The 25,964-nt window shown below is 45.0% G+C and overlaps 1 protein-coding gene across 2 annotated transcripts; it reads right to left on the bottom strand.

Annotated features, from left to right (window-relative positions):
• Window positions 1-262: 262 nt before the first annotated feature.
• Window positions 263-11,381, bottom strand: LOC124071022 (alpha-1B adrenergic receptor-like). Of its 2 annotated transcripts, XM_046411444.1 has the most exons (5): window positions 10,667-11,381; window positions 9,252-9,503; window positions 8,362-8,755; window positions 3,721-3,842; window positions 263-3,248 (listed from the first exon to the last, which is right to left on the bottom strand). In XM_046411444.1, the coding sequence occupies exons 1-5, from the start codon at window positions 10,979-10,981 to the stop codon at window positions 2,865-2,867; spliced, it is 1,467 nt and encodes a 488-aa protein (XP_046267400.1). In that variant the 5' UTR covers window positions 10,982-11,381; the 3' UTR covers window positions 263-2,864. The 2 variants fall into 2 exon arrangements, with proteins under 2 accessions (XP_046267400.1, XP_046267401.1); XM_046411445.1 differs by lacking the exons at window positions 263-3,248; window positions 3,721-3,842 and adding an exon at window positions 6,409-6,540.
• Window positions 11,382-25,964: the final 14,583 nt, after the last annotated feature.

The raw sequence follows: 25,964 nt of genomic DNA, 5'->3' as shown, positions 1-25,964 counted from the left end.
ACTTACTAAAATGTAAATAAAAATAAAAATCTTTAATTTCTACGTCGGAGGCGTCCTGAAACAATATGTGGCAGGTCGGTTGTTCTCGTGTCTGTCCTGCTGGACGTCGCGGAGCAGATCGTGTAGTTTTAGGGCTAAGATGGCCTGTTGACTGACGAGTTAACTTTCGGAGATGAATTGTTTTTATCCCTCGTGTTCACTTCAAACATGTCGGTCTGTGCTTCACTTGCCTTCGACCACAGCAACACTCAGGAGCAGCGACGAGACAGAAGCCATTTTATTGAATTTCATTTACATCATCACAACTAATTCCAACCCTTCAAAGCCAGTTTGTTGCTTATTGAAAGAACTCGTTTGAAAGAAGACATTTGACTGTCATCTCCGCCACTGAGATCAGTCCACAACATGTTTAGCATAGCTTAGCACAAAGACTCGAAGCAGGAGAAACTGAGCTCAGTTAAAAGAGAAAAACAACACAATTCAACAGCTGTGTGTGATTTATATGTTCTTAGGTAGCATCGACCCATCTTGTTGAGTACACACTGCACAACATATTCACTGAACGAAGTCTGATAGAAGTACAGTACAAAAACACTGTTCACACTGGTCAACCTCAGCTGCAGTTCTTCTAACAGCCACTAGGTGTTGCTGTGATCACACTGCTGAAGTGAAAGAGAAAACCTCCAACTTCTCTCGACAAAGTCAGTACAGTTTTAACACAACACGTCCAACTTTGAGCAGATGATGTCACTTCCTCTGATGTCAGTATGAGAGAAGACTTTCATAATAACTGTTCTGTCAGGGGTTATTAAGGCTGTAATGATGTCTTCATGGGTCAACTTGGATCCTCATGTCCCAGAGACAAGTTATGCTAACATTAGCCAGATGGCTAATTTTGGCTAATCCGTTCGTAGTGTACAAATCTCACTTCCTACATACCATTTATTCTTTGTTCCGCTAACATTTGATGAGCAAGCTAACATACATTAGCAGATGCTGCTGTTTAAAGTAAGCTAAGTCACTCACTAACAAGCAAAAAACCTTTATAATCACCAATATACAAATTTCACATGACAATAAATAAAAGTACAATAGAATAATGTTTAACTTTCAACAGAAGCTGAAATGGCAGCCTGAAGTTACAAATGGCAGTAAAATACTTATTTTTGTTAACCGACTAAGCCAATGCATTTCCTGTCATTACTTCATGATAAAAGTATTTCACAAATTAAATGCTTTTATTGTGAAGCCAAAGCAATAGGAAATGTGTGGTTTGCTTATCACCACAGGCATGCAGTTCACAATACTGCAAATATCTAAATATTTCAATAGTTTTATCAGTTGGCAGACTTTCTCAGACTCAGATTCCTTTTATTCTTTATTTATTATTTTAATTTGAGGAAATTAATTTAGTAACTTAATTAACTAATTTAACTGAAATTAGTAGCTTTAAGTCAGTTTATAAAGCACTGTAGTGTGATAAAATAAGAATATCAGAATACTTCAGGAAAGATTCAGTTCAGTTATTAAATGTACAACAACATAACTATAATTATTTATTTTATAATTTCATCCTTTTTTTGTTTCCTGTTGACCGTCATGGTCACAGTTTGTTCTCAGTATAGCACATGCTGAGCTGATATTTCATTAGCAAGCTAACACAAGTTAGCAGCTGTTGCTGTTTTCGTTAGCTCACAGGCTAACAGTTAGTTTAACCACCAAAACAAGATAAATGACTTCATGGAATGCAATGAAACTCACTTCCAAGGTCATTTTCGATTAAATCTTTGAAATTCTGTTTTTTGGTTCAGTGATTTCATTTTGTTTTGTGTTTCAGTTAGTTAGCTCACAGCTAACGACAGTTTAGGAATTGTAAGATATGTTTGTTTGTTTATAATCAACTTCTTTAAATTAGTTTTACATGTTTACTTATTTTTAAGTAAAAATAAAGTTTTATTTCTGATTGTTTTTATTACAGGAGAAGTTTGTGACCATTTTAGCAAAAATAAAAAGAGGAAAAATCAAACAATAAATAAAGGTATAAAAAAAATTCTATAATTTCAATTAGAATCTTCCATCGGATTCCACCAACTTATTTGAAAGATAAAGAAAGACATAATAATAATAACTGCAATGCAAGTAAAGTAATGTTTACACAAGTTTTCAGATTTAATTTTATACATCATATTTTAAACTGAGTTTTACATTTTTATTGTTCAGTTCAGTTTTGTTCTTAAGTTTCCGTTGATATTTTTTCCATGTTGTTTTATTAGATTTTACTTTAGTGTCCAAATTAAAAAGGGAAAGATGGCAGATGCTTGTTGTTTGTTATTTCAGATTTTGATGAGTGAGGTCATCTTCAGTTCAGTTTTTGTTTTGTGTCCTGACTGTAAAAACACTCACAGGTAAGAGAAGTCAGAAGTCCTGCACACCGGCCTTTGACTTGCTAAAAGCATTTCAGTCCTCGGACGTCCGTCAGGTAAAGCTGATGGACAGCAAACACCTGAACAGGTGAGACCAATCAGGGGCTCCAATGAAGTTTTTTGAAAGTCAAAGTACAGTGTGCAGCTGTCGTTTTGAATAAAGTTTGTGGTAGTTGTAGGTCAGTTGCAGTCGAGGTAAAAGATTTGTTAAGTGCAGTGGATGCTCCTGACTGCTGGTTTAAAGTGTCAGCTGGTCCAGGTGAGCTCCGTCATGTTCCACAGGTGTCTTATCAGAGCTGAGGAGGAGGCAGAAACAGTCCCAACCACTTGACAGGAGCTTCATCACACCTGAATGACCCCTCAGTGAGTGCATCTTGTGATGTGTTTCAAACCACTTCTTGTCAGTGGCGGCGTGGCCACCTGACGCGCGAGGTGTGTCACTTAGTGTTCTACCTTCTCGCATAGCGTTCCCTCTGAGGCTCCGCGTTGCTCCTTGTTGTTTACGGTCTGCCCGTCGATCGCCGTGTTGCGCCCCGCGCCGACGCCCAACACCTTCCCGGCATCCTTAGCAAGCGGGGACACCGGGCTCGTCCGGCCTCTGCCCGTCGAGCCGGGGAGAAGCTCTCGGTCGGAAGAGGAGGGCCACGGCGGGGGGCGGAGTCTGGAGGCGATGCAGCGCGGGCTGGGGCTAATGGAGGACAGCGTCTGCTGGCTGCTGTTCAGAAAGGACGAGTTGTTGGAGCCCTGTTGGCAGCGGTAGTTGTAGTACGCCTGCCAGCCCTGACGCTTCCTCTTCCAACGACAGCGAAGGATCCGGATGAACGCCTGAAGACACAAAAACAAGTGTGGACACTGGACAGGAACAGGAAACTGAGAGGTTTAATGAAGAAGAAGAAGAATCAGCTTTATTGACAGTAAATATATTTTTACACTGAATTCGTCTTCTGCATTTGACCCATCCTCAGTTGAACACACACATGCAACACCCGGCAAATTACATGCAGTGAAACACACACAGGAGCAGTGGGCAGCATCAAGCGCCCGGGGAGCATATTGGGGGGTTAAGTGCCTTGCTCAAGGGCACATCAGCCGGCTAATGGAGGAGGGGAGCATTTTTCGCATTAATCACTCCACCACACCCAAATTTTGGGTGGGGGAATCGAACTGGTGACCCTCCGATCACAAGCCGCTTCTCCAACCTCTAGGCCACGGCTGGAGGTCCGAGCTGAATGTAGCACAGAAAAGGCAGTAGTATCAGTAGTATCAGAAGTATCAGTACTGTGAGCAGGAGTGGTACCTGTTTGAACTCCCGGCTGTAGCAGGGGTAGATGATGGGGTTCAGGCAGCTGTTGAAGTATCCCAACCAGAAAATGACTTTAAAGAAGGTTTCAGGAGGACGCAGGCTGCTGTTGAATGAGCCTGAACACAGAGACACACAGCTGGCATAAACCACAAATTACACACACACAAGTAAAGTGGTGGGCAGTGAACATGTGGACAGGAAGTGAGTTTGGACAGTCTTTTAGGTGAGTGTGTCTGGTTCACACATGCAGACACAGTTGAGCTGCAGATCACATGTTTCACCACCGGGGGGCAGCAATCACCACAAGAGCAGGAAATCTGTGAGCAGTCATCATCATCATCATCATCATCATCATCTTGAGCTTCTGCTGCAGCTTTGATCGCACACAGAGCACTTGATTATGATTGGCTGGTGGGTAATCAGTTAAATGTTGCATTAAATAAACCACAAACAGAAATGTTTACTTTTAAAGAGCTGTAAATAAGAAGAAACTGACCTCTGACCAGCTGGACGGAGTCAGAGGTTTGTCAGATTATTAACGGGGAGAAAGAAAAACACATTACAGCAGTTTTTCACCAAAAGGACTGCAGAGTTTCATTTATTCCTTTCATAACAGCACAGCTAAACAAAGCTTTTCAGTCAGCAGCATTCAATCCAGGGGCTCCTCCTCCTCCTCCTGAGGATCACAGGAAGTGACCCGTAGGCGCGGCAGGTGATGTGCAGCATGTTGGAGGTTTTCAAAGGATTTTGGTGGATTTCGGGGGATTTCTGTGGATCAGGTTTTTGATGTTCTTCAGATAACTCAGAGATTATTTTCTCCTGAACATGGACTTGTAAGGCCATCCTGCGCCTCAGGCTGCTCTCTCTGACTATATATGAAGAAACTCATTGGTAACCTGAGCTCCGCCGTGGGAAAAACATGTGACACCTGACCAGGAAGCACCGCTGTCGTGTATAAAACAGGCATCTCCAAGTTTGGTGATTCTCCCTCCTAATGCAGATAAACAAAGCTTTTCTTCTCCTTCATCACGAAATCTGACTGAGTGTCGGCAGCTTTAATGCAGCTCTGGAGTTAAAAGCAGTCGTGCAGCTCTAACTGAAAACAGGTGTTTAAAAGGTGGAGGAGCTTCGGTCTGACTCAGGACGCGGTGCAGATCGTGACGCAGCATCCAGCCAACACTGCATCCCTGAGACTCTCAGCAGCTCATTAAGCTACGAAGTCAGACTTTATCTTCTGTAACCACATGAACATCTGGATCGTCCAGGAGCTGACCTGAAGGTGGCGCTGCACAGTCACTGTGCATGTGTGGTGCAGTGATGATGTTGCCTGACAGGTGCACAAAGGTCTCACAGTCCGCTTCCTCCCTAATACATTGGAACCAGATCTCACAGCAGACTCCATGGATCAAGAGAAGAAAAACGTGTATTTTTGATTTTGTGGCGTACTGTCCCTTTAAGCCGGGCAGCGGCCGCGGGCCCGGAGGACAGACCCGCCGCTCTGCAGATTTACTTTATCACCAGACTGTGTTCAGACAAAGTTGGCTCTCATTAGGGAGCTGTGAGTCGTGACGAGTATCTGCTGTTTCTGCAGAGCAGATCGAAGTCACTCGCTAAATTATTTTTAGCCTTTCAGTAAACTCAGCAGGTTTTTTAAATCGCAGAGATCATTCAGCTACGGATCGCCGCAGGTACGGTCAAACGTCTCGCTCCTTCATTTTAAGACGTGAACACACCGACATGAAACACGTGCTGATGTCATGCAGTGTGACATCACTTCCTGAGGTCATCAGCTCTGCTGTCCATTCGCGATAAACGTCCATAAGTCCACAAAAACGTTTTTCACTTTTCTTCAATATGACAGCAATCCAGTGATCGTGTCTCCACATCCACAGCTACGCTGCTGACAGGTGGTGTGACTACATGTTAGGCTGAGAAGCTACCTGAAAGACTCCATGGAAACTCGATACTTCAGGTTCACTCAAAATCAGAGCAGATTTAGCATCCAAATAAAACTAAGATGAAAACCAATACAACGACGAGTATGACGGCGGCTTGTCAGGTGATCACAACATTTAACCTAACATGGACGCACCTTAGATTAAATGTCGGTGGTCTGGGGGGATGACAGGCGGACGTAGGAGTCGAGGACCGTCACACCAGGATCCAGGGATCAGATCCTGTCTGTGGTTTAGGTTTAGACAACAAGAGCACTTTGGTTACGGTCAGGAAAAGCTGTTTCCAGTTTGTCAGCTTCACTTTGGTTTGGTTAGGAAAAAGATCTGACAGGAACAAAATCAGACAAGTCATGTCCACATAAATGAACCAGACGAAACAGTTTCACTCCTCGTCCTCAAAGGGACGCGTGTCCCTCTGAGGACGCCGGCAGCCGTCAACATCTCCATGTTTAGTGTCGGCGGCTTCTCAACCCGATGAATCCTCTGATCACAGCTCTGTTTCTCTGAGCATTAAAGGATCAGTCTGCTCAAACTTCATATGAAATCTCCACAGTTCTCCTGCAGCCACAGGGATTCGCTCAAGCCCGTGTTATTGTGGCTCCTGTCGAAGGCTTAGAGTTGACCTCAGACATGATTTCAACCGCAGGAACCTTTCCAGAAACCTTTTTAGGAAGAAGAAACTTTGACTCCATTTTGATGGCAAGAATCGAGTTCAGTTCCTGAGGAAGGGTTTTCTGATGAGCAGAAAATAGCTGCTGAAAAATCCATCAGGTTTGTCAGCGTAGTCACTTTCAGCCTCCATCCAAACAGCCTCAGTGTGGTGAACTTCACACTTCCTGTGCGACCGCATTAATCTTCCCTGAGACGTCGGGAGAACACAAACACAAATATTCTTGGGTGTAGTTTACAGAGCAGCTCTTCAGTTTCTGAGACACCAGACACGAATGAGATTTCTTCTCTCATTACTGACGTGACTGATTGTTTTTGGTTGAAAATGTTTAAACCCCAGCTGAGGAATGCACCACACCTGTTTCACCTGTTATCATTATGAGAACCTGAGAAACTGGCTGATTATTTTGTCTTATTCGGTTTCTCTTTGGGGTCTCTATAGGAGCAACACAGAGCAGAGTTACCACCAACCGCTGCTCCATGTTCTGTCTGCTGTGGCTGTCTGTGGCTGTAGCTATAGCTGCTGTTAGCTCAGCTAGCTGTGGAGCTACAGGCCCTGCAGCTGACTGAGGTCTTCCTGGACCGTGAGCCCTGCGGGACGGCAGACACATCACATCTTAGTCTGTGAACTGAGGATTTATTTGGACCAAACCAGAGGTGATCGTGCAAAGACAAACCAAGACGGTTTGGATGGGTTTTATTTCGTTTCTGTCTCGTCTCAATGAAGTGTGTTTTACAAGGAGTTAATGAAGCGAATAAAGCTGATTAGCACTCTGACATAACATTCGCTGATGTTAGTTCATTTCTGAACAATTTAAACTAAAATTGTGGACAAATCTTACAAGCTGCACCTTTAAAGGAGCACAGACCTCAGGTCAGTGTTGGGGCTTATCGTCTTTGACACAGTCCTCTCAGTATTTACGAACATAAACAGCTTCCTGTCCAACTGGACTAATACCAGCCGGGGGGTGTCTGGCGTCGCTCCACCGTCCGTGTTGTGGGAAAGCATCACAGAAAATACAGAAATAACAAGCGTGTTTAACTTCCTGCTCTGTGTTTCGGCACTGATCTTCTCCCTGTCAGGGCCATCTCCGGGTTTTGTCCCAGAAACTCGGCTGATTGTTGGAGGATGAAGGACCTGAAGCGTCGCTGCTCAGACCAAATATTTAAAACACAAAGAAAACAAAAATAATGTGCAGTTTCTGTAGGCCTCAGCCACACTTTAACTCTCCTTATGAGGACAGTCAAACCATCGGGCTGTTTCTGGTTGTTGTTTTAACTGAACTTAACTGAACTGTAAGATGATACTTCCCGTTTAGTCAAAGTGATTATTTTACCTTTTCTTTCTTTAATGAGTCGACTGTGTAAACGTGTAAACACGCTGGCGGCTAACAATGACGTTTCTCAAAGACGTTTGATTTTATTTCCGGATGAGTCGAGTTTCAGTTCATCGACTGTGTGGCCTAAAACTTTGATCATAAGTATTTATTTTCAATATCAAAGCTTCTGAGGGGGTGAAATACTGTGTGGTTTACTGTACTCTGAACTGCAGTACCAGGACATACTTCACAGTCCCAAATTAACTCACCCGACGAGCTGAACATGTATGCATACTGAGTATGACTTCAGTATTTATAAATACTGCAGTACAACACGAGAGCCTGTTGTAAAGGGTTTGCTGATAGATTTTGATAGATCTTTTTGATGTGGAAATGAATGGGATATTGTTCTGATTTTAGCACCTAATTATTAAAAATTCTGCAGTGAAACAATAAGAACGTGATGACGGCTGATGGATGGAACAGAAACTTTCCAGTTCTGACCGACCCCCACGGTCATCTCTGGACCGTTTATTTCCTGTCGAGTTCAATGACGCAGCCAAAAGACAAAGAGCGCAGAGAACATGAGCTTTGACTCACGGATGAATTGATGTCTGTGAGTGACATCCGGCCCCACCGGCGCCTAAAGACGCCTGGAGACGCCACCATCATGTGTCTGCGTTCGAGCTTACCGATGGGCAGAGCCAGGAAGAAAGGCAGCCAGCAGAGGATGAACATGCCCACCACCACACCCAGCGTCTTGGCAGCTTTCTTCTCCCTGGAGAACTTGAGCAGTTTGACGGTGAGCGCGCTGCGTGTGGCCGAGGCCCCGCCCCCTCCGGCCTTGGAGGCGGGGCACAGCTCCTGGATCTGCTGGTTCCTGCAGTGGATCCTCAGGGTGAGCTCGTTGGAGTCCTCCTGACGCTCCTTCATCACGCCGGCCTCCAGGTTCTTGGTGGTGCGCTTGGCCACGATGTAGACGCGGCAGTACATGGCCAGGATGACGGCCAGAGGGATGTAGAAGGAGCCGAGCGAGGAGAAGAGGGCGTAGAACGGCTCCTCGGTGATGAGACAGACCGTGTCATCCTGCAGGACGGACGGGAAGGACGAGAGATCATCTTTAGCTTCAACACACAGAACCAACAGAACCGAGTCGAGGAGCTTCTGCTGGATCTGGAAAACTAAAACTGACCTGAGTTCAGTTCTGACCACAAGGTCCATTTAGCAGCTGCTGCTGTGGAGCTCTCAGCTGTATCACACGACCGTCCTCACCAGCTTTCAACCTCAGCTGAAAACTGACGTTCAAACCTCTGCAACTCGCAGACAGACGAAGGTCATGTGATACAACTGAAAGCTCCTGATTGGTCTGTGTGATGAAGCTGTTCTGTGCAGGTTTTCTGCTGTCATGTTTAAAACAAGTTAATCACAAGCTCCATTTAATGACTTCCTGTTGGGATGGGTGTCATTTAGAAAGATAATCTGCCGACTATTTTCACGATAAATCAATTAATCGTTTACCTATAAAATGACAAAACACTGGGAGGAACGTCCAAATGTTCTGAGCACTTTAGCACTTCAGCACCTGTGACGGCGGCTGCTTCCAGCCCAGCAGCGGGCCGATGGAGATGACGATGGAGAGGACCCAGACTCCCAGCATGGCGAGCAGCGCCCGCCTCTCGGTGACGATCATGGGGTACTGCAGCGGGTAGCGAACGCCGATGTACCGGTCGATGGAGATGACGCACAAAGACATGATGGACGCTGTGCAGCACAGGACGTCCACCGCCGCCCAGATGTCACAGAAGATACGGCCAAACACCCAGTAATCCAAGACCTGCAGAGACAGGAAGTATCTGAATCCACTTCCTGTTCAGTTCAGAGGTTCTTGTCTGATTCTGATAACTGAGTGTAGAAGCAACATGAAGAAGCCACGTTGGGAAACCATGAGAATTTTTCACAATGTTTTGACATTTCGTAGCTGTGAAAAACTACCAAACTAATAGTGAAGATAATCGTTAGCTGCTGTCCTTTTTGTATTTTTCTTTTAACTTCATAAGTGCATATTTTAGTTCTGTTTTTTTATTCGAGGTGTTCCCGTGTGAGCGATGGGTGATAAAGTATTTCTGGTTTGTGTGAAGTGCCAGGTGGAGGTTATTGGAGATATTCAGTGTTACTGTATACCAGGAGGCCAGTGAAGGCAGCACAAAGCTACTGTCTTCAACAGCCACCTCTGAGACGTTAGCTGCTAACGTTAGCTGGTCGAGCTGCGTCACGTGACCACCAGCAGGACACGTCACACATTTTCCTACACTTCAGTGACGTAAAACAAGTTTAGTGGATGTTGTTGCCTTCACGTCCTGCCTGCTGCACCAAACATTTCAGGTTTTGTTTTGGACATTTGGTTACTAAAAAGTGAGATTATGACTGTAAATATCACAACTGCTGACGAAGAGAAGAAAAAAAGGATTATTTAAGAACATGAATAGCAAAGTGGAATATATATATCTATGAACAGAATCTGAATTGTTTCATAATTTTAAAGGATTTCTTCCTTAATTAATTGACAAATTCTTTTTTTCTTGGTTTCTTTCTTACTTCCTTCATTTTTTCCTTCATTTCTCTAATTTTTCCATCCCACTTTTCTTCTCGGGTCACAACCACCGACTTTTTACAGTTTTATTCATTTATTTGTTCGTTAAGTCTTGAAAATGTCACACAGCTGTACAAGTTGACGTCTTGTTTTGTCTGCTCTCATGTTGTTGAAACGGATCGATAAATCACCTCATTGATGACTTCACTACCATCAACACATCAGTTATTTCGATTCTAATTTCTTCCTTTCTTGTTTCTTTTCTTTTTTCGCTTGTGTCTTTATTTTTATTCATTACCTCCAATCTCCCTTCTTTCTTTCCTTTCCATTGCTACTCTAAAATGGTGAAAATCTCCATTTAATCTTCATTAAATCGCCAATAAGTGATCGATAATCCCTCTACTGACCTCCAGCGTGGCGGACACCGGCAGCACGGTGGTTCCCAGCAGCAGGTCCGCGATGGCCAGGTTGATGATGAAGTAGTTGGTGGGGACCCGCAGGTGCCGGTTACACACCACCGACAGGATGACGAGGATGTTCCCCACGATGGCGAACATGATGAAGGAGGCCAGCACCATGCCCACCGGCACCGCCCGGCTCAGATCCAGCGGGGCGGCGCCGGGGTGACCGGAGCTGCGGTTGATGGAGGAGTTGGAGCCCCGAGGCGGCAGCTGCGTCCCGGGGTAAAGATCTGCGGAGGAGCCGTTAGTCCACAGACTCATGGTGAGGGGGCTTCGCCTGACGCGGTCCGGGGTACGAACGCAGTGTGATCAGTGGGTTTTAATTTAAAACCTGAAGAGGGACAATAACCGTACTTTAACTGGCAGTGTGAGTGTTCGTCGGTGTCAGTTCAGTGCTTCCATCGGCTCCTACATGTTTAAAAAATCCGGGTGTGTTTCGGTAAAAATCCGCGGACAGGAAAGTGGCACCGCTCGTGCCATGGCCGAGAGGAGCGCTCGCGCCGGGCTCGGTTTGCGCGGGAGGCGCGCGGAGCAGCAGCAGGTGGAGGTCCGGGTCAGTTCGGTCCCTCCGGGCGGTCGGACAGCGTCCTGCCGGCCGATGGAGCTCCTCCTCGGGTTCAGCTGCTGCTTCAGTAGTGGGTCACGGATCTGTGTGTCCTTTTATGGTCCAAGTGTTTAATGTGGGAAAGTTTCGACTGAAGAGCAGAAAAAAATGAGACAGAGACACGAACCGCCGCGTCCTGCTCTCACGGTGGCAGAGACACACTGAGACACACTGAGACACGCTCTGTCCCGCTCTGTCCCTCTCTCTGGAAAATTCACATGGAAATTCACTTTATTGGCCAGACTTTATTGCAGTATTGTCGAGGCAGGTTGTACAGTATGGTGGCCCGGAGGTGTAAAAAACAAAACGCGTTAGTGGCTTGCAAAAGTATTCAGCCATATTCAAATATGCTATACGCTAAATACGCTAAGTGTCCTCCTAATGTATATTACAATATAAAGGGAAAACTACAGTAACATAAGTGTAAAATCACTGTCAAACGTGAGAGGTTTTGTGTCATAATATATATATATATATATCTATATATCTATATATATATAGATATATAGATATATATATATAGGATTGGTTATGTTATGCTAATTTCCTGTCGGAACGTTAGCTGTGCATTAGCTCAGAGAAAAATTCAAAGTTCGATGTGTTTGTGAATTTTTCCATATTTAAGACCTGGCAGATTTGGTGTTGGCTCCATGACTTCAGCATTAAATTTTCATAGCTAAATTTTGTTACTTAGCCAAATTATTAGTCAGCAAACCCTTTGATGAACTGACTTCTGTCAGTATTCACACCTCCACATTAGTACTTGCTAACCACCTTTAGCTGTACCACCGGCTTGTAGAAGTAGCTTTGAAAACCTAGCTGTTCAGCTCGGGTGCATGTTGGTTGGATTTGGACAAACATTTTGTTGTGTTGCTTTGGGGTCATCGTCTTGGCGACAGGTGAACTTCCTGTCCAACCCCGGCAGAGGAATCCCTCTCAGCTCCGGCCTCACTGTGTTTTTATTTGTATACCTTTCCGACCAGGTTGGAGACAACTGGTTTTAATAACATAATTGAATTTTATGATTTTATCACACATTTAATTCTCTAAAACTCTAATTGGCAAAGTAAAGTAAGCTCATAAATGTGGTTCTAAACAGAACTTTCATTTGAACGTTTATCTGAAAAGCTTGTATTCAAGGGTTTATTTAAGGGATTAAGAGATTTGTTTATGGCTTTTGTTCATCACCCTGAACACACACACGCGTGAACACACACACGCCTGCACACACACACACACACACGCACACATACATACACACGGTAGTTTATTTTGACTCAGTCCCACACACACCGTCCTGCTGCCAGTACTCACCAGAGCTCCAAATGTGGATTCATCCACCGCTGAAAATAGTGCACAGCCAGTGCATTGTGTCCTCTATATGTTTGATAAAAACTGCAGTGACTGCCTGTTTTAAACATGAAACTCAGTACTCTCAGCTTCCCAACTGTTCATGTGTTTGGGTCCTGCTATCCCTGGTTTCAAAACTCATTTAAAAGTCAAACCCACGGAAAGTTTCCGAAGTCTTAATGAATCCTCACAACTGAATGCCATGAAAAATCCAGGTCCTACCTAATCCTAACTTAAAGAGAGTTTTATGGAGAAATGAAGGCTGATTAAGAGATAAACACTGAGTGGCATACTGACAGATGGTTATGATGGTGTTGGGACTTTCTCCAGAATCATGTCAAAAGAATAAATTGTCTTCCATCAGGACGTCAGTTCACTTAATGTGTCCGTCTGTCAAATTTAAATTCATCTCTCTGTTCTCGACAGCAGAAACACGACAACATCATCGACTCAGTTTGGACTCAGAGAGGAACGAATGAGACGCAGAAAATTCAAACCCTCGTCAGACACCGCGAGCTGCTTTTACTGGTCTGTGTGTGTGTGTGTGTGTGTGTGTGTGTGTCTCTATTTGTTCTCAGCCAAGGTCGACCAGTTTAAGGCGATATAAGCAGCTCACCAGGAGTGTGTGTGTTTGCGTGTGTGTGTGTGAGAGAGAGAAATCTATTTTCAGATCAGTTGGAAATGTGCGCCATGCCGTTGGCAGCAGAGCAACAATAACCTCTCGTTGATGTGCTGTTATGTACAGAGAGCGACAGCCAATCAGAGAGCAGATCCTCAGGTGGGTGGAGAAAGTCTCATTGACGTTCATACTGACTGTATATAAAGATGGATGACAAAAATGAAGTCCAATCATCTGTTTCGCCCCCTGGTGGCTGGCTGCAGTACAGCTCATAAGCTCCTCCCCCTCCATGTGGGGACAGATGGGACATGAACCAAACAAACCCAAAGTGCACACATGGTTTCTGTCATTTTAGGTAGTTCTTGTCACGTTGATGTTTGTTCAAGATGCTGGAGACCATTTCTTCAAAAATAACAACAAACCCAGCAGGTTGTTGGACTCATTTGTTTTAGTAAATGTATTAATATATGTACTAACAGAGTAGGAGCTAAAAGAGCCACTTTAGCATGTTAGTCAGAGCTGATTAACTCCAAGTCATGTGACCCTGACTCACTGAGTACCACGTTAACCAATATGTCTGTCTGTATGTGATTTAAAATGCGTTTCTGTCTAACTGATTGTCACGCTGTTGTTTCCTGTTAAAGGTTTGAGTGTTTGAGCCGAGGCCGTAGTGACGGATGGAGTTGCTCCGACTGCAAAGCCCCTCTGCAGTCATTTGGAGCCGTCTCAGCAAAGCTGACCTGCAGTGAGCACCTGTGTGTTGTTGGACTGCAGTGATTGGTGGACGCGCTGCAGTTTGTTTACCCCTCAGAGGGCGTCCACTGATAGCAGCTCCAAGCTTCTTTTTCAGCCTCATCATGAATGAGCTCGAGGTGTTCAGGAGAGCCGCTCACTCTGATAAAACGGCAAAACACTCACAAACCATCAGATAGGACTGAGTGTGTGTGTGAGTCAGTTGTCTTCCACTGGATTGATGAGCGTTTGCACAGCTCATTCTGCAGCTGCACATTGATTTAAATTCATCAGAATAATGAAGACACGGAGACAACCTCAACAGGCAGCAAAACTTCACTTCCTCCAAGGAGCTGCAGCCTGCACGTTTTTACAGGAAAAACATCCTCAGTACAGTTAATCAATAATTACAATAATAACAATGGACTGAGTTTAACTTCGAACAAATCATCTTAATTTTATACTCTTCGTGTGTGTGTGAAAAACTCTGAACTTGTAACTACAAAACTAGTTTCTGCAGTAAAAGTACCTCAAACGTATTAATTACGTGAGTGAATTTACTTAGTCAAACTGAAAGGTCCTGAAATCATCAGCCCTGCAGAAACAAAGCAGAAAGAAGAAGCTTGTTGCCGGCTTGGTGCAGACTGACCCAGTTCCCCCGGCTGCTGAGGATTACTCTCTGCGGTTTCTCAAACATCTGAATCATCCCTTTAATCCAAAATACAAATAGACCTGATTATCTGACTTCTGGAGGAAATCTGCATCGAACACCATCTGATCCTTCCCATGACCCCCCCGAGTCGTCACAGTGAAAACGATGCGTCATGAAAATGTCTCATGGCTGCGGTTCGCTCAGACACGTTACGGTGTTGAATTAGCAGTAAAGTCGAGGCGCAGCTGAGGCTGGCGTGAACGTCATCAGGTCTGCAAGTGCTTCCACATAAATCAAAGTACTGAACACGTCAACATGTTGACCCGATGGTGGCGCTGCAGGAAAAGTCAGAGGATCGTCAGAGTCACTACAGTTCGTCCCCACATTTCATCACAGCCCACCCAGCGGCTGTTGAGACGTTTCAGTCTGAACCGCTGACGGCCTGAGAGCTGGGCATCCACATCTCCTCTGACCTCTCCTGGTCAGTGAACACCTCACACCTGGTGAAAAAGGCCCAACAACGGCTCTTCTTTCTCAGGAAGTTGACACGGACTGGACTGTCTACTCAGCTGCTCATGAACTTTTACAGAGCCACAATCGAAAGCATCCTGTGTCTCAGTGTGACTGTGTGGTATGGCAGTTGCACAGCTCAGGACAGGAAGGACTTAGCCCGGGTGGTGAGGACAGCACAGGGGATTGTGGGCTGCAGTCTACCAGATCTGGACTCAGTTTACACTACCCGAGTCCAGAAGAAGGCAAGACGCATTGCCACAGACCCCACCCACTCGGGCAACGAACTGTTTGTACCGCTTCCATCAGGAAGGCGGTACAGGAACATTAAAACCAACACCAACAGACTCAGGGACAGCTTCTTCCCCAGAGCTGTTAAAGCAATAACCCCCCTACAGTGAAACACTCACGTCCCACCCCCATACAGGACTTCACACACACACCCTCCCCCGTCTAGCCGCATACACACACACAGTATACACATAGTCTGGCACTAAGTGCACTTTGTTTTTATCTACCTCATTTTGTATTTTGTATTTTATATTTTTATATTTTTCCTTAAGTGTGCAATTTTAATTTTCTCTGACTATTTATAAGTGTGTTTTTAAGCTGAGAATCTGCACAAAATTTCGTTATGCTTGCATAATGACAATAAAGACTCTTGAATCTTGAATCTTGAATCTCCTCAGACACGGCGAGCGCCCCCTGCTGGCTGGCTGCGGGAAGCCCCTCCCCCTCCAAACTAAACTACATGTGAGCTGTGCCGCGTCAGTCAGCTGCTGTTTGTTTCTGCTGCACACCTTTCTGATCATGAACAACAGTGAAGTCCAACATCAGCGACTACCCACAATGCACTGGGACGGCGTTAACATTCGACAAAAACTACAGAAAAAAAACCTGCTGTTTAAAGAAATGAATTCAAGAATGAATACAGCAAATCCAAACATGGAGCCCCGTGGCAGCCGGTACACCTGTAACACCTGATACCACAAAGCAAGAGTTTACAGCTAAAATAAACAAAGATGAAACACAAATGAATGAATGTTGAAAAGAGCTGACGGCACTGCTGTAGGCCTCCACCGTCTTCCACAGTCAGAAGCTAAAATAAGTCGTGTCATTGTGACATTCAGGCGCAGGAACAACATCTGCTGACTGATGGTTCCTGCTCCGCTCTGCTCTGAATGAACTCAGACTGTGCACATCAGGGCCGAGCAGGCAGGACGCTGCCAGCACAATAAAACGCACAAACAGCAAGAACAACAGCAGCTCGGGAAACTAACGACCTTAAAGCTGCAGGAAATGACTGTGAGATCAGAAACGAAAGCCATCAGTCGGCGTGTGACCGGGACGCTTTACGTTCTGTGACAGGAAGAAAAGGACAAAGTGTGATCTGTGAAGATGTGAAGGAATAAAGTTTCCACACAGAAGAAAAGACAGAAATACATCAAAAATGATGCATAAACAAAATAAAACATTAAAAAATTGTCAAATGACAGTAAGTCAAACTCTTTGGATAGAAAGCTGAAATGATGAAAACACACACAAATTATAACAAGCAAATCAATAATTACAAGAAAGGAACAACAAAAGTCAGCGTTTGTACTGATTATGTCAGGAGTCTCTGAAACAAAGTCCAGGTTTAGTTTCTTGTTTCAGTTTGTTATTAGTTTGATGTACAAAGTTAAAATTGTGATACGAAAAGAAAAACTGAGACAAATTTTGACTTACTGTTAGCTTCATTTCTATCATGCAGAAATCTTTCGTGTACTTTTATTTGTAATTATTTCAATATTTTTCCTGTCAGAAATGTTCTCTCCTCTTCTTCTTCAGATTTCTGTCTTTAATGACAAACGTTTGCAGTATTTCATACTTCACAGCAGGAAAGTGGAAGCCATTAAGACTTTTCACTTTAATCCAACTTCAGCTGTGCAGAACTTCTGAACACTACGGTGAGCAGCAGGGAACATAAAGCTTCAGATCTCTGACAACGAGCGTTGATCTGATCAGCGACGAGGACGCTGTGGACGTCCACGGACCTGCTGCCCCGGTGCGTTGTGGGACGGTTCAAAGCGCCCTCACGTATCTGCAGTCACATGATCAGCATCCTGCCAATCACGTGAATGACGTTTAAACTCGATTTGTTGTTTATTCTGAGTTCCTGAACCGTGACGTCCTGGAGTCTCTGCTGGTTTCCTAGCAACAGAAGATTTCCCTCAGCTGCTGCTTTAACGTTTTATTAAAATATCTCTTTTTTGTATGTGTTGTTCATGTTTGCAGGGCCGTACTGGTCGTGCTGGAGCAGGCAGCAGCGTGAACCTGAACCTGAAAGGCTCAGGTGTGGTGTGGTGGAGCTCACTGAGTGGATTATCCGCTGTGACCTTTGACCTGCTGCTGCCACACTAACTGGTTTCCATAGAAGGAGCAGAAGTGGTGGATCTCAGCCCGCTGGAGGATTAGTTTGGGTTTTATTGAGAAAGAGTGATTTATCTTCATGCTGCTTTCAAACAAAAGTCCGAGTCCTCTCACGTTAAAGCCCCCACAGTCTGCGGCTCTAAAAACAGCTCAGCAGAGCGGGAATATGTGGAATGAACATTAAAATGTCAGCAGACGTCTTCCTCTCCACACTGTGACCCCCAATTATTAACTGCCAGGCTAAAAAGGCTAAAAATGGCAGCACATCCCTTTAAATTTCAACTGTACATTCCTGGGATCACAACTCTGTGCAGGCGATGAATCCGCGAGGAGAAGAAGAAGAATCAGCTTTATTGACAGTATATATATTTTTACATACACACACTGAATTCGTCTTCTGCATTTGACCCATCCTTAGTTGAACACACACATGCAACACCCGGCAAATTACACACAGTGAAACACACACAGGAGCAGTGGGCAGCATCAAGCGCCCGGGGAGCATATTGGGGGGTTAAGTGCCTTGCTCAAGGGCACATCAGCTGGCTAATGGAGGAGGGGAGCATTTTTCTCATTAATCACTCCACCCAAATTTTTCCTGCCGTCCGGTGGGGGAATCGAACCGGTGACCCTCCAATCACAAGCCGCTTCTCCAACCTCTAGGCCTCGGCTGCCCCCAAAACCCACGCAGGCACAGGGAGAACATGCACACACCACACAGAAGGGCCCAGACCAGGACTCAAACCTGGAACCCTCTTGCTGTGAGGCTACAGTGCAAACCACTGCACCACCGTACTGCTGATCGACAATCCTGCGTGAGCCAGAATTGACTTACCTCACAGTTTTAACGATGACACAAAAACCGCATTATATGACCTTTTGTGATTTTGAGCTGCAGGATTTAGGGTTTTAGAAGAGGCTGGAGGGAACAGTCATCTAAAGTAGCATTTGTTAATTTTCTCTCAGTGCCAAACAACATGAAAAGGAGTCAGTTTACTGAGAGGTCTGCTTTAAAGGTGCAATAAGAACTGACCACAAGTCAGATTTATTCTCCAAACAAACTGCTAACTGCTGCTAACCGTCGCTGTCACAGTTAGCTCAGTGGCCCAGCAGTTAGCCGTCCTCAGCTGAGCTCACAGCACCAGGTGAGCTGGGCGAGCTGGCAGACCAGGACCTGACCTGGCCTGGGAGACTGACCACATGGTGGACCACGTGGCTTCATCATCACGCTAACTTCAGAGGATGCAAAAGGGCTGATTCTGCTGATAAGGACTGAACGTAAAATGATCACAGATTACAATTTAAATGACTTGAGTTTAAATGTGAGGAGGAGCAAACAGCAGTTCGTCGTGGCTGTTTTGTTCTTTTACTGTTACTTCAAGAACATTTTCTAAATCCATAAACAAACACTTGAGATGATTCAACATTTAGTCATGCAGGAGCTCTCAGAGAATTCAGCCTCCATGTTTGAACAAACTCAGATTTGAAAGTTATTGGTTGTGTTTCCTCGCGGGTGCAGTTTGTCCTCCTCCGCTCCAGCTGGAGCTGAGTTATGGCGGCGAGCAGCAGCCGCTCGTACAGCTGGTGGGAGTTTCACCGCTGATGGATGGATGAGGAGGAAGAGGAGGAAATAAAGGAGGGAGTTTTCCACCGAGCGAGTCTGTCGGGCCTCATGGCGTTTTATCATTTAACCCTTTAAATCCTTCAAATCATCCATCAGATTTACTTCAGTGAGACAACTTATTAAAGGTTTTATTGCTGGAGCAAAAAGCAGCAAAACCGAGTTGACAGCATGTGATTTGACGTTGCCTTGCAGACGCCGTTTCTTTCTTTTGGCGTATTCAATCAAACTTTCAGTCATATTCTTAAAAGAATAAACACTTCAGTTTAATCATACATTTTCATTGTACATTACAGAAAAACATTCACCACAGAAGTTCAGCTGAAAACGAGCCAATATTTACATGAAGTTCTGCAGGCGACTGAACGGACGGACGGACGGACAGGTGGATGGATGGATGGATGGATGGATGGATGGATGGATGGATGGATGGATGGATGGAGTTCTATTCGTCTGGACGTTGAGCAGATTGTGACTTTACGTAACTGGATGATTCAGAGAAACAGGAAAGTGCAGATTTAGTGGTGAAGATGGTGATGAAAATAAAGATGATGAAGATAAAGATGATGATGATGATGATGATGATGATGATGATGATGGTGGTGATGATGATGAAGATTATGGTGATGAAGATGATGGTGGTGGTGATGATGAAGATGATGGTGATGAAGATGATGGTGGTGGTGATGATGAAGATAAAGATGATGAAGATGATGATGATGATGATGATGATGATGATGATATGATGATGATGATGATGAAGATGATGATGATGATGAGGTCCAGCAGACAATTAATCACAGTCTGAATCTTCCATCTGTTTCTTGGGGGGTTATTTAAAGATGGTGCAGACACACACACACACACACACACTCACACACACACACACACACTCACACACACACACACACACACACACACAGTGTTTACGGCTGCAGACTATTTTTAATCTCCACTGAGACGTTGGAGAACTTTACAGCAGAGTCCATTTTTCATGAGCGTGTCCTCCTCTCTGTTTCTGTCTCACTTCACGTCCACATTTTAAATCTTTGTTTGTAACTAACAGTGATGAAGGAGCCACTCAGTACAGAAATGTGACGGCGGTAAAAGCGTTTCGTAGGGAGTTTGGTTTCTGCATGCTGATGGTGAACATCTCTTCTGCCTGGTCTGAGGTCAGTTTGTTATCCAGACAGAAAGCGACTCCAATCATTTCATTTCATTTGAACTGTTTCACTGTCACCTGCAGCCAGGAAGTCTGGGAGGAGCGGACACTTTTGTTTATTTTTCCTGTTTGTTTGTTTGTTTGTTTGTTGTGGACTTATTGCAGGTTTCTGACTGTTCTCTTCTGTTTGGGTTTCTTCAGTCTTGTGGTTTCCTTTCTGTGTTACATTGAAGCTTCAGCATCTGAAATAAACGACACGAATTCTTCATCTACTTTTAGGTCGTTCTCCTGTCAGCTCAAGTCAAGGCTGATTAATCATCTGTGAGAGTGAGGAGGGATTCATCATCATCATCATCATCATCATCATGTCCAAATAAGGCTCCTCTCCGTCTCTTCGATCTCACACATGTTTGGAATATTTGTCTTTAATTTGTTGAGTCTCCACATGTTTTCTTTGGACGGCAGCAGCTTCACAGTGAGGTCACAGTGAGGTCACAGCGAGGTCACAGTGAGGTCACAGCGAGGTCAAGACAGTCTGTGTGTGACCTCTGGATGTGTGGAATCAGAGCCAATGGGAAGCTGCTTCCACCTGCCTGAGGCCGTTTCATCGTCTCATAATGTTTGTCCTCAGACGGACACAGCAGGTCTGAGCTGAGTCGTTCCTGCTCCCCAGAGGATGAAACCTTGAGGTTGTGCTGAAAAGAAGATGTCTTTTAACCAGTTCAGACCAGTTTTATCGGTCCAGACTCTCTGTGTGTTTTAAACTGTCTTTGGTTAACGCGTGTAAAATGAAGCAGCAGACGTGCTGAGTATCTGATGGAAAGATAAAAAGCTTGGAGCTCAGCTCAGCAGCTCGGCTGAAAACAGGATCCTGTCTGAGTGTCCGAGGGTTAAACTGCTCTCTCTGACTCGTCTCAGGTATTTGGACTCGTGTCACACCGCTGGTTTTAACAGGTCCTGGATCAGCCGAGCTTTGATGTTGAGTGGTTGGATAACGTGCTGTATAAAGTTAGAAGCGTTTTCAGAAATCTGATCTTAAGGCTGAGCTTCAAAGTGTGTTTTTGACAAAATGCCACAGAGTCTGACATGCAAGGACTCATCAGAAAACTCCAGCGGGTCCTCAACTACGTCTGTGATGGACCTCACATGGTTTTAGTGCAGCACCTTTAATGATAATAAACTTGTATCCAGTATTTAGGCCAATAAAAGAGCCCCCACACACACACGACGAGTCCCAGTTTAAGACCTGAACACCAACTCAGAGTCCGACTGCCTGTGCAGCTTTCAGACAGCAGGACAGGAAGCTGCGACGATCTGACGTTTCTGCATTTGACTGAAACAGCAGAGACCTCAGGAGTGTCGATTAATGATCCTATGGTGATCAGGCGTGGTTCATCAGGCTGAAACCGGCCACTTACAACATGTTTGTGAACAGAGTTTGTTGAATCTGAGCTGAAACAGAAATTTATTTTAAAATGTTCTTGCATGCGATCCAGGAGCTCACATCCCTTCAGTGGTTGTACTGGCAGAAAATAGACCTCCTACAAGCTCCTCAAAGGCCTTTCCAGCCTACAACAGGTCTTTGACGCAGTGTGTGTGTGTGTGTGTGTGTGTGTGTGTGAGTGAGTGTGTGTGTGTGAGTGTGTGAGGAGGAGGAGGAGGTGTCGTTAATGTTGTGATGCTACAGAACTTAACTGTTATGGATTTTTTTTTGGCTCCGTCCACTGATGCAATGTAGTTAAAAATGTGCTGCGTGAGCAGGAGGGTGGACTGCTGCAGTGTGTGTGTGTGTGTGTGTGTGTGTGTGTATGTGTGTGCGCACCAGCTTGGCTTTTCTTCTGTCCTTCGTCAGTCTTTTGTCTGCTGCCTTAAAGGACCTTTGTACCGGGGGTCTCAGCTCATTAAATCCTGACGTCTGTGATGATTCCCGTCATCAGGTTTCTGTCTGGTCTCCTCTCAGACGGCTGCCTCACAGAAACGATCCATCAAAACCAATTACCTCACACCATTGGTTTTTTTCTGCTGGTTGAATCAACATTAAAATATCATTAGAAAACTCTTGCTGATGGTGTGTTCAAGGACACGTCAGAAACTGGAGACTTCAGAAGTGGGTGTGGAATATAAAGATGGATTGTTGAAAACGTTTCTCCATTTCAGTGTCCACAGTCTTTTGTCTCTGACTTGGACTTTGACTTGTAAGCGGTTTTTATGGATTTGTTAATGTTACCAACTTTTGGAAATAAGTTTTAGGCTCGTCAGATGAGCACATGGAAACAGTGGATTCATCTCAGGGCTGGCATTAATAAGAAAATGAACTCTTGAGTGACTGAACCTGCAGGGCAGAACCTTTGGCTCCCCCTTCTGGCAGTGAGAGTCATGACACACACTCTGCTGGTGTGTTGATGTTAACTGTCGGTCTCTGGCCACATTCTCGACTCATCGACTTGCTTCCTCTCGCATGCGGCCGCAGAATCGATGAACTGGCCGTCGGCTGTAGTGTCACACTTTGTGGCGTGACGTGAGGTGACGTAACAGTCGACCTTCGTCGTCACTCGTTCTGTGTTGTCGGTTTGTCGCTTCCGGGGTTTTACAAAGTGCAAACTGCAGACACGATCAGAGATTAGATCCTCGACGGATTCAGACTGTGGACTCAGATGACGGGTGTGTGGATGTGAATATTGACAGATTCAGGACTGAACCTTCTCTCTGCTCTGCTGGTTTCTGCTGTAACCCAACTGTAGGTGCTAAGCTAAAAGTGATGGCCCTCACCTCATCTGGAGTGGGTGTAGTGGTGCTCAAACATACGTTCATGAGCCCTGAGACGAGATTTTCACAGCCTTACATACTGCTGGGAAAAGCAAATATAGAGGAATAACCTCAAACGTACTTTCCAGCACTTCTCTTAACCTCAGTGTGTCAACATCACCTGAACGTTACCTGAACGTGGCCTAGAGGTTGGAGAAGCGGCTTGTGATCGGAGGGTTCGATTCCCCCACCAGACGGGCAGCAAAAATTTGGGTGTGATGGAGTGATTAATGCGAAAAATGCCCCCTCCTCCATTAGCTGGCTGATGTGCCCTTGAGCAAGGCACTTAACCCCCCAATATGCTCCCGGGCGCTTGATGCTGCCCACTGCTCCTGTGTGTGTTTCACTGCATGTAATTTGCCGAGTGTTGCATGTGTGTGTTCAACTAAGGATGGGTCAAATGCAGAAGACGAATTCAGTGTGTGTATGTAAAAATATACATACTGTCAATAAAGCTGATTCTTCTTCTTCTTCTTCTGAACGTCAGCCTGTCTCAGTCAAACACTTGAATATTTCCATTTTAGCTGGGAGGAAGCCCAGCTGAAACATTTGAATCAGCTGACGTTTACGACTGTTTGCGATTAAACTCTGTCCTCTTGACTTTTAAAAGGCTTCAGTGATTTGATGTCCTCTGGGACTCATAAACACAACGTCTGAGTGCTCACAGCCAGTCAGATGTGAAGAACTGAAGCACATCAAAGCACAGAGCTGAAACCAAACGGAGGCTTTCAGTCTCGTCGTGACCTCTGCTGCTCTGCGTTCAGTTTGATGAAAACTGACCTGAAACCTGCGAGACGTCAGAAGACATGAAGTCTTCGCTCATCAACAGGGTTTCAGGGTTTTATCTGTTTGTTTCTTTTGTTTGCCGAGTATGATGAAGCTGTCATGTGTCGTCTCCATCTTGCTGCTCTTTGCTTCAGAGAGACGACCGAAGCCAACATGGTCCTCCTGTCTGTCCTCACTGTCCTCGTCCCTTCATTGAACCTTCGTGTCAGATCCACTCCAGCTGACATTAGCATGCGGCTAACACCAATCGGTGGCTCAGATGCACAGCAGGTCTGATGCTAATTATATCATGCTAATGAGGACGGACTGAGTGGACGTGGACGGGAGGCAGCGAGCAGCATTAACTCTGAGTGCTGCCACATTAATGAGTGTCCTGCTAACAGGCCTGAAGCTGTTCAGCGTGAGGCTAATGAGCATGATGCTACACGATGCTAATGAGAGGCTGCAACACTTGAGAATTTGGAGTGACGTGGGTTTACAGCACTCATACAGAAGACATCCACTTCACTGACTGAATTATTAACATGTATTAACATCTATTAACATTTCATCTTCACTGAGCAGCTTTAGACAAAACTGTTTTTGCTTTTTGTTTCAGTCTTTTATTCTGAAGGTCAAACAGTAGCTTCCCGTACTGTGCACATGTGTGTGGGAGATCAGCATTTCTTCAGTTGTGGTTGACAGCTCAGGTGGAAGCATCATGTCATTCATCTTGTCGTGGGAAACATTATCATTATATACATTATACAACATTATTTCACATGTACTTTAGGTTTTTAGTTTGGCTCATCTGCTAACATATAAGGGGAGGAGCTTACCAGCTGCACTGCAGCCAGCCACCAGGGGGCGAACCAGATGATTTTCTTCTTCTTTAAATACAGTTAGTTGTGTGTCCTGCTCTCTCTTCTTCCTCTGTTGTTATTCTCTGAGGAGCATAGATTAAGATTAAAGATTAAAAATTAAAGTGACATATTTCGTCATTGGAGGGAACTCACTCCAATGAAATTTGTGCTCTGCATTTAACCCACCCAAGTGACGTGCACACACACACAGCAAACCCGGGGCAGTGGGCGACCGCGTGCAGCGCCCGGGGAGCAGTGGGGGTTAGGTACCTTGCTCAAGGGTACCTCAGCCATGGACACCGGTACGGGGAATCGAACCAGCGATCCACCGGTTACGGGTCCGACACCCTAACCGCTGATCCACGACTGCCCCTTTTTTTTTTTTTTTTTTTTTTTTTTAAAGATTAAAGTGACATATTTCGTCATTGGAGGGAACTCACTCCAATGAAATTCGATAGATTTCTCCAGGCCAATCTTTTAAAACACCATTTCCCATCAGCCACTCTGTCTGTTGCTGTACAGCCTCTGGCTCAAGTTCATCCTGTCAGGACCACAGAGGCTGGAGTTGAACCGTAAGGCAAAGGGTGGAGGCAGTCGTTATGGCAACAGCCAATAAAATGACATCAGCCTTCAGGGTGTCTGAAGGTCGAGTCATCCTGATTCTTCTTCACTGTGAAGTTAACGAGACACACGTCAGTGTGTGTGACCTCCGCCCTTCATCCCTCCTCCTCCTCCTCACTGCTGATGTCACAGATTACAGCTGAGTGTTGTTTAGTATTCGGGCAGGCACACAGAGGAGGTTTGACCTGTTTGCTTTCATAAATCAGGATGAGCTCATGTACCGCTGCATATTTTAACCCGTGACCAAACATCATTTATTAGAAATAATGCTGTGTATTACGGTAATAATCTGAGTCTGCTACTTTAAAAAATGTGTTTCTCTTTTTAAAGCGACACCCCATAAAAACCTCAAACTGCTGTGATTGAACTGTATGACGTGTTCATCAAGGAGCTTCAGACGGACACAGGCTAGCTGTTCATGCTAAGCTAAGCTAAACTAAGCTAAGCTAAGCTCCGTGAGAGAGAGAAAGATGCTGAACTGATCCTTCAACTGAAACTGATTCAGGAGCCGAAACATCGTCCAATAAC

Source organism: Scatophagus argus, chromosome 14 (assembly GCF_020382885.2).
Source record: "Scatophagus argus isolate fScaArg1 chromosome 14, fScaArg1.pri, whole genome shotgun sequence".
Classification (NCBI taxonomy): domain Eukaryota; kingdom Metazoa; phylum Chordata; class Actinopteri; family Scatophagidae; genus Scatophagus; species Scatophagus argus.
This window is presented reverse-complemented; position numbering and strand designations above follow the sequence as displayed.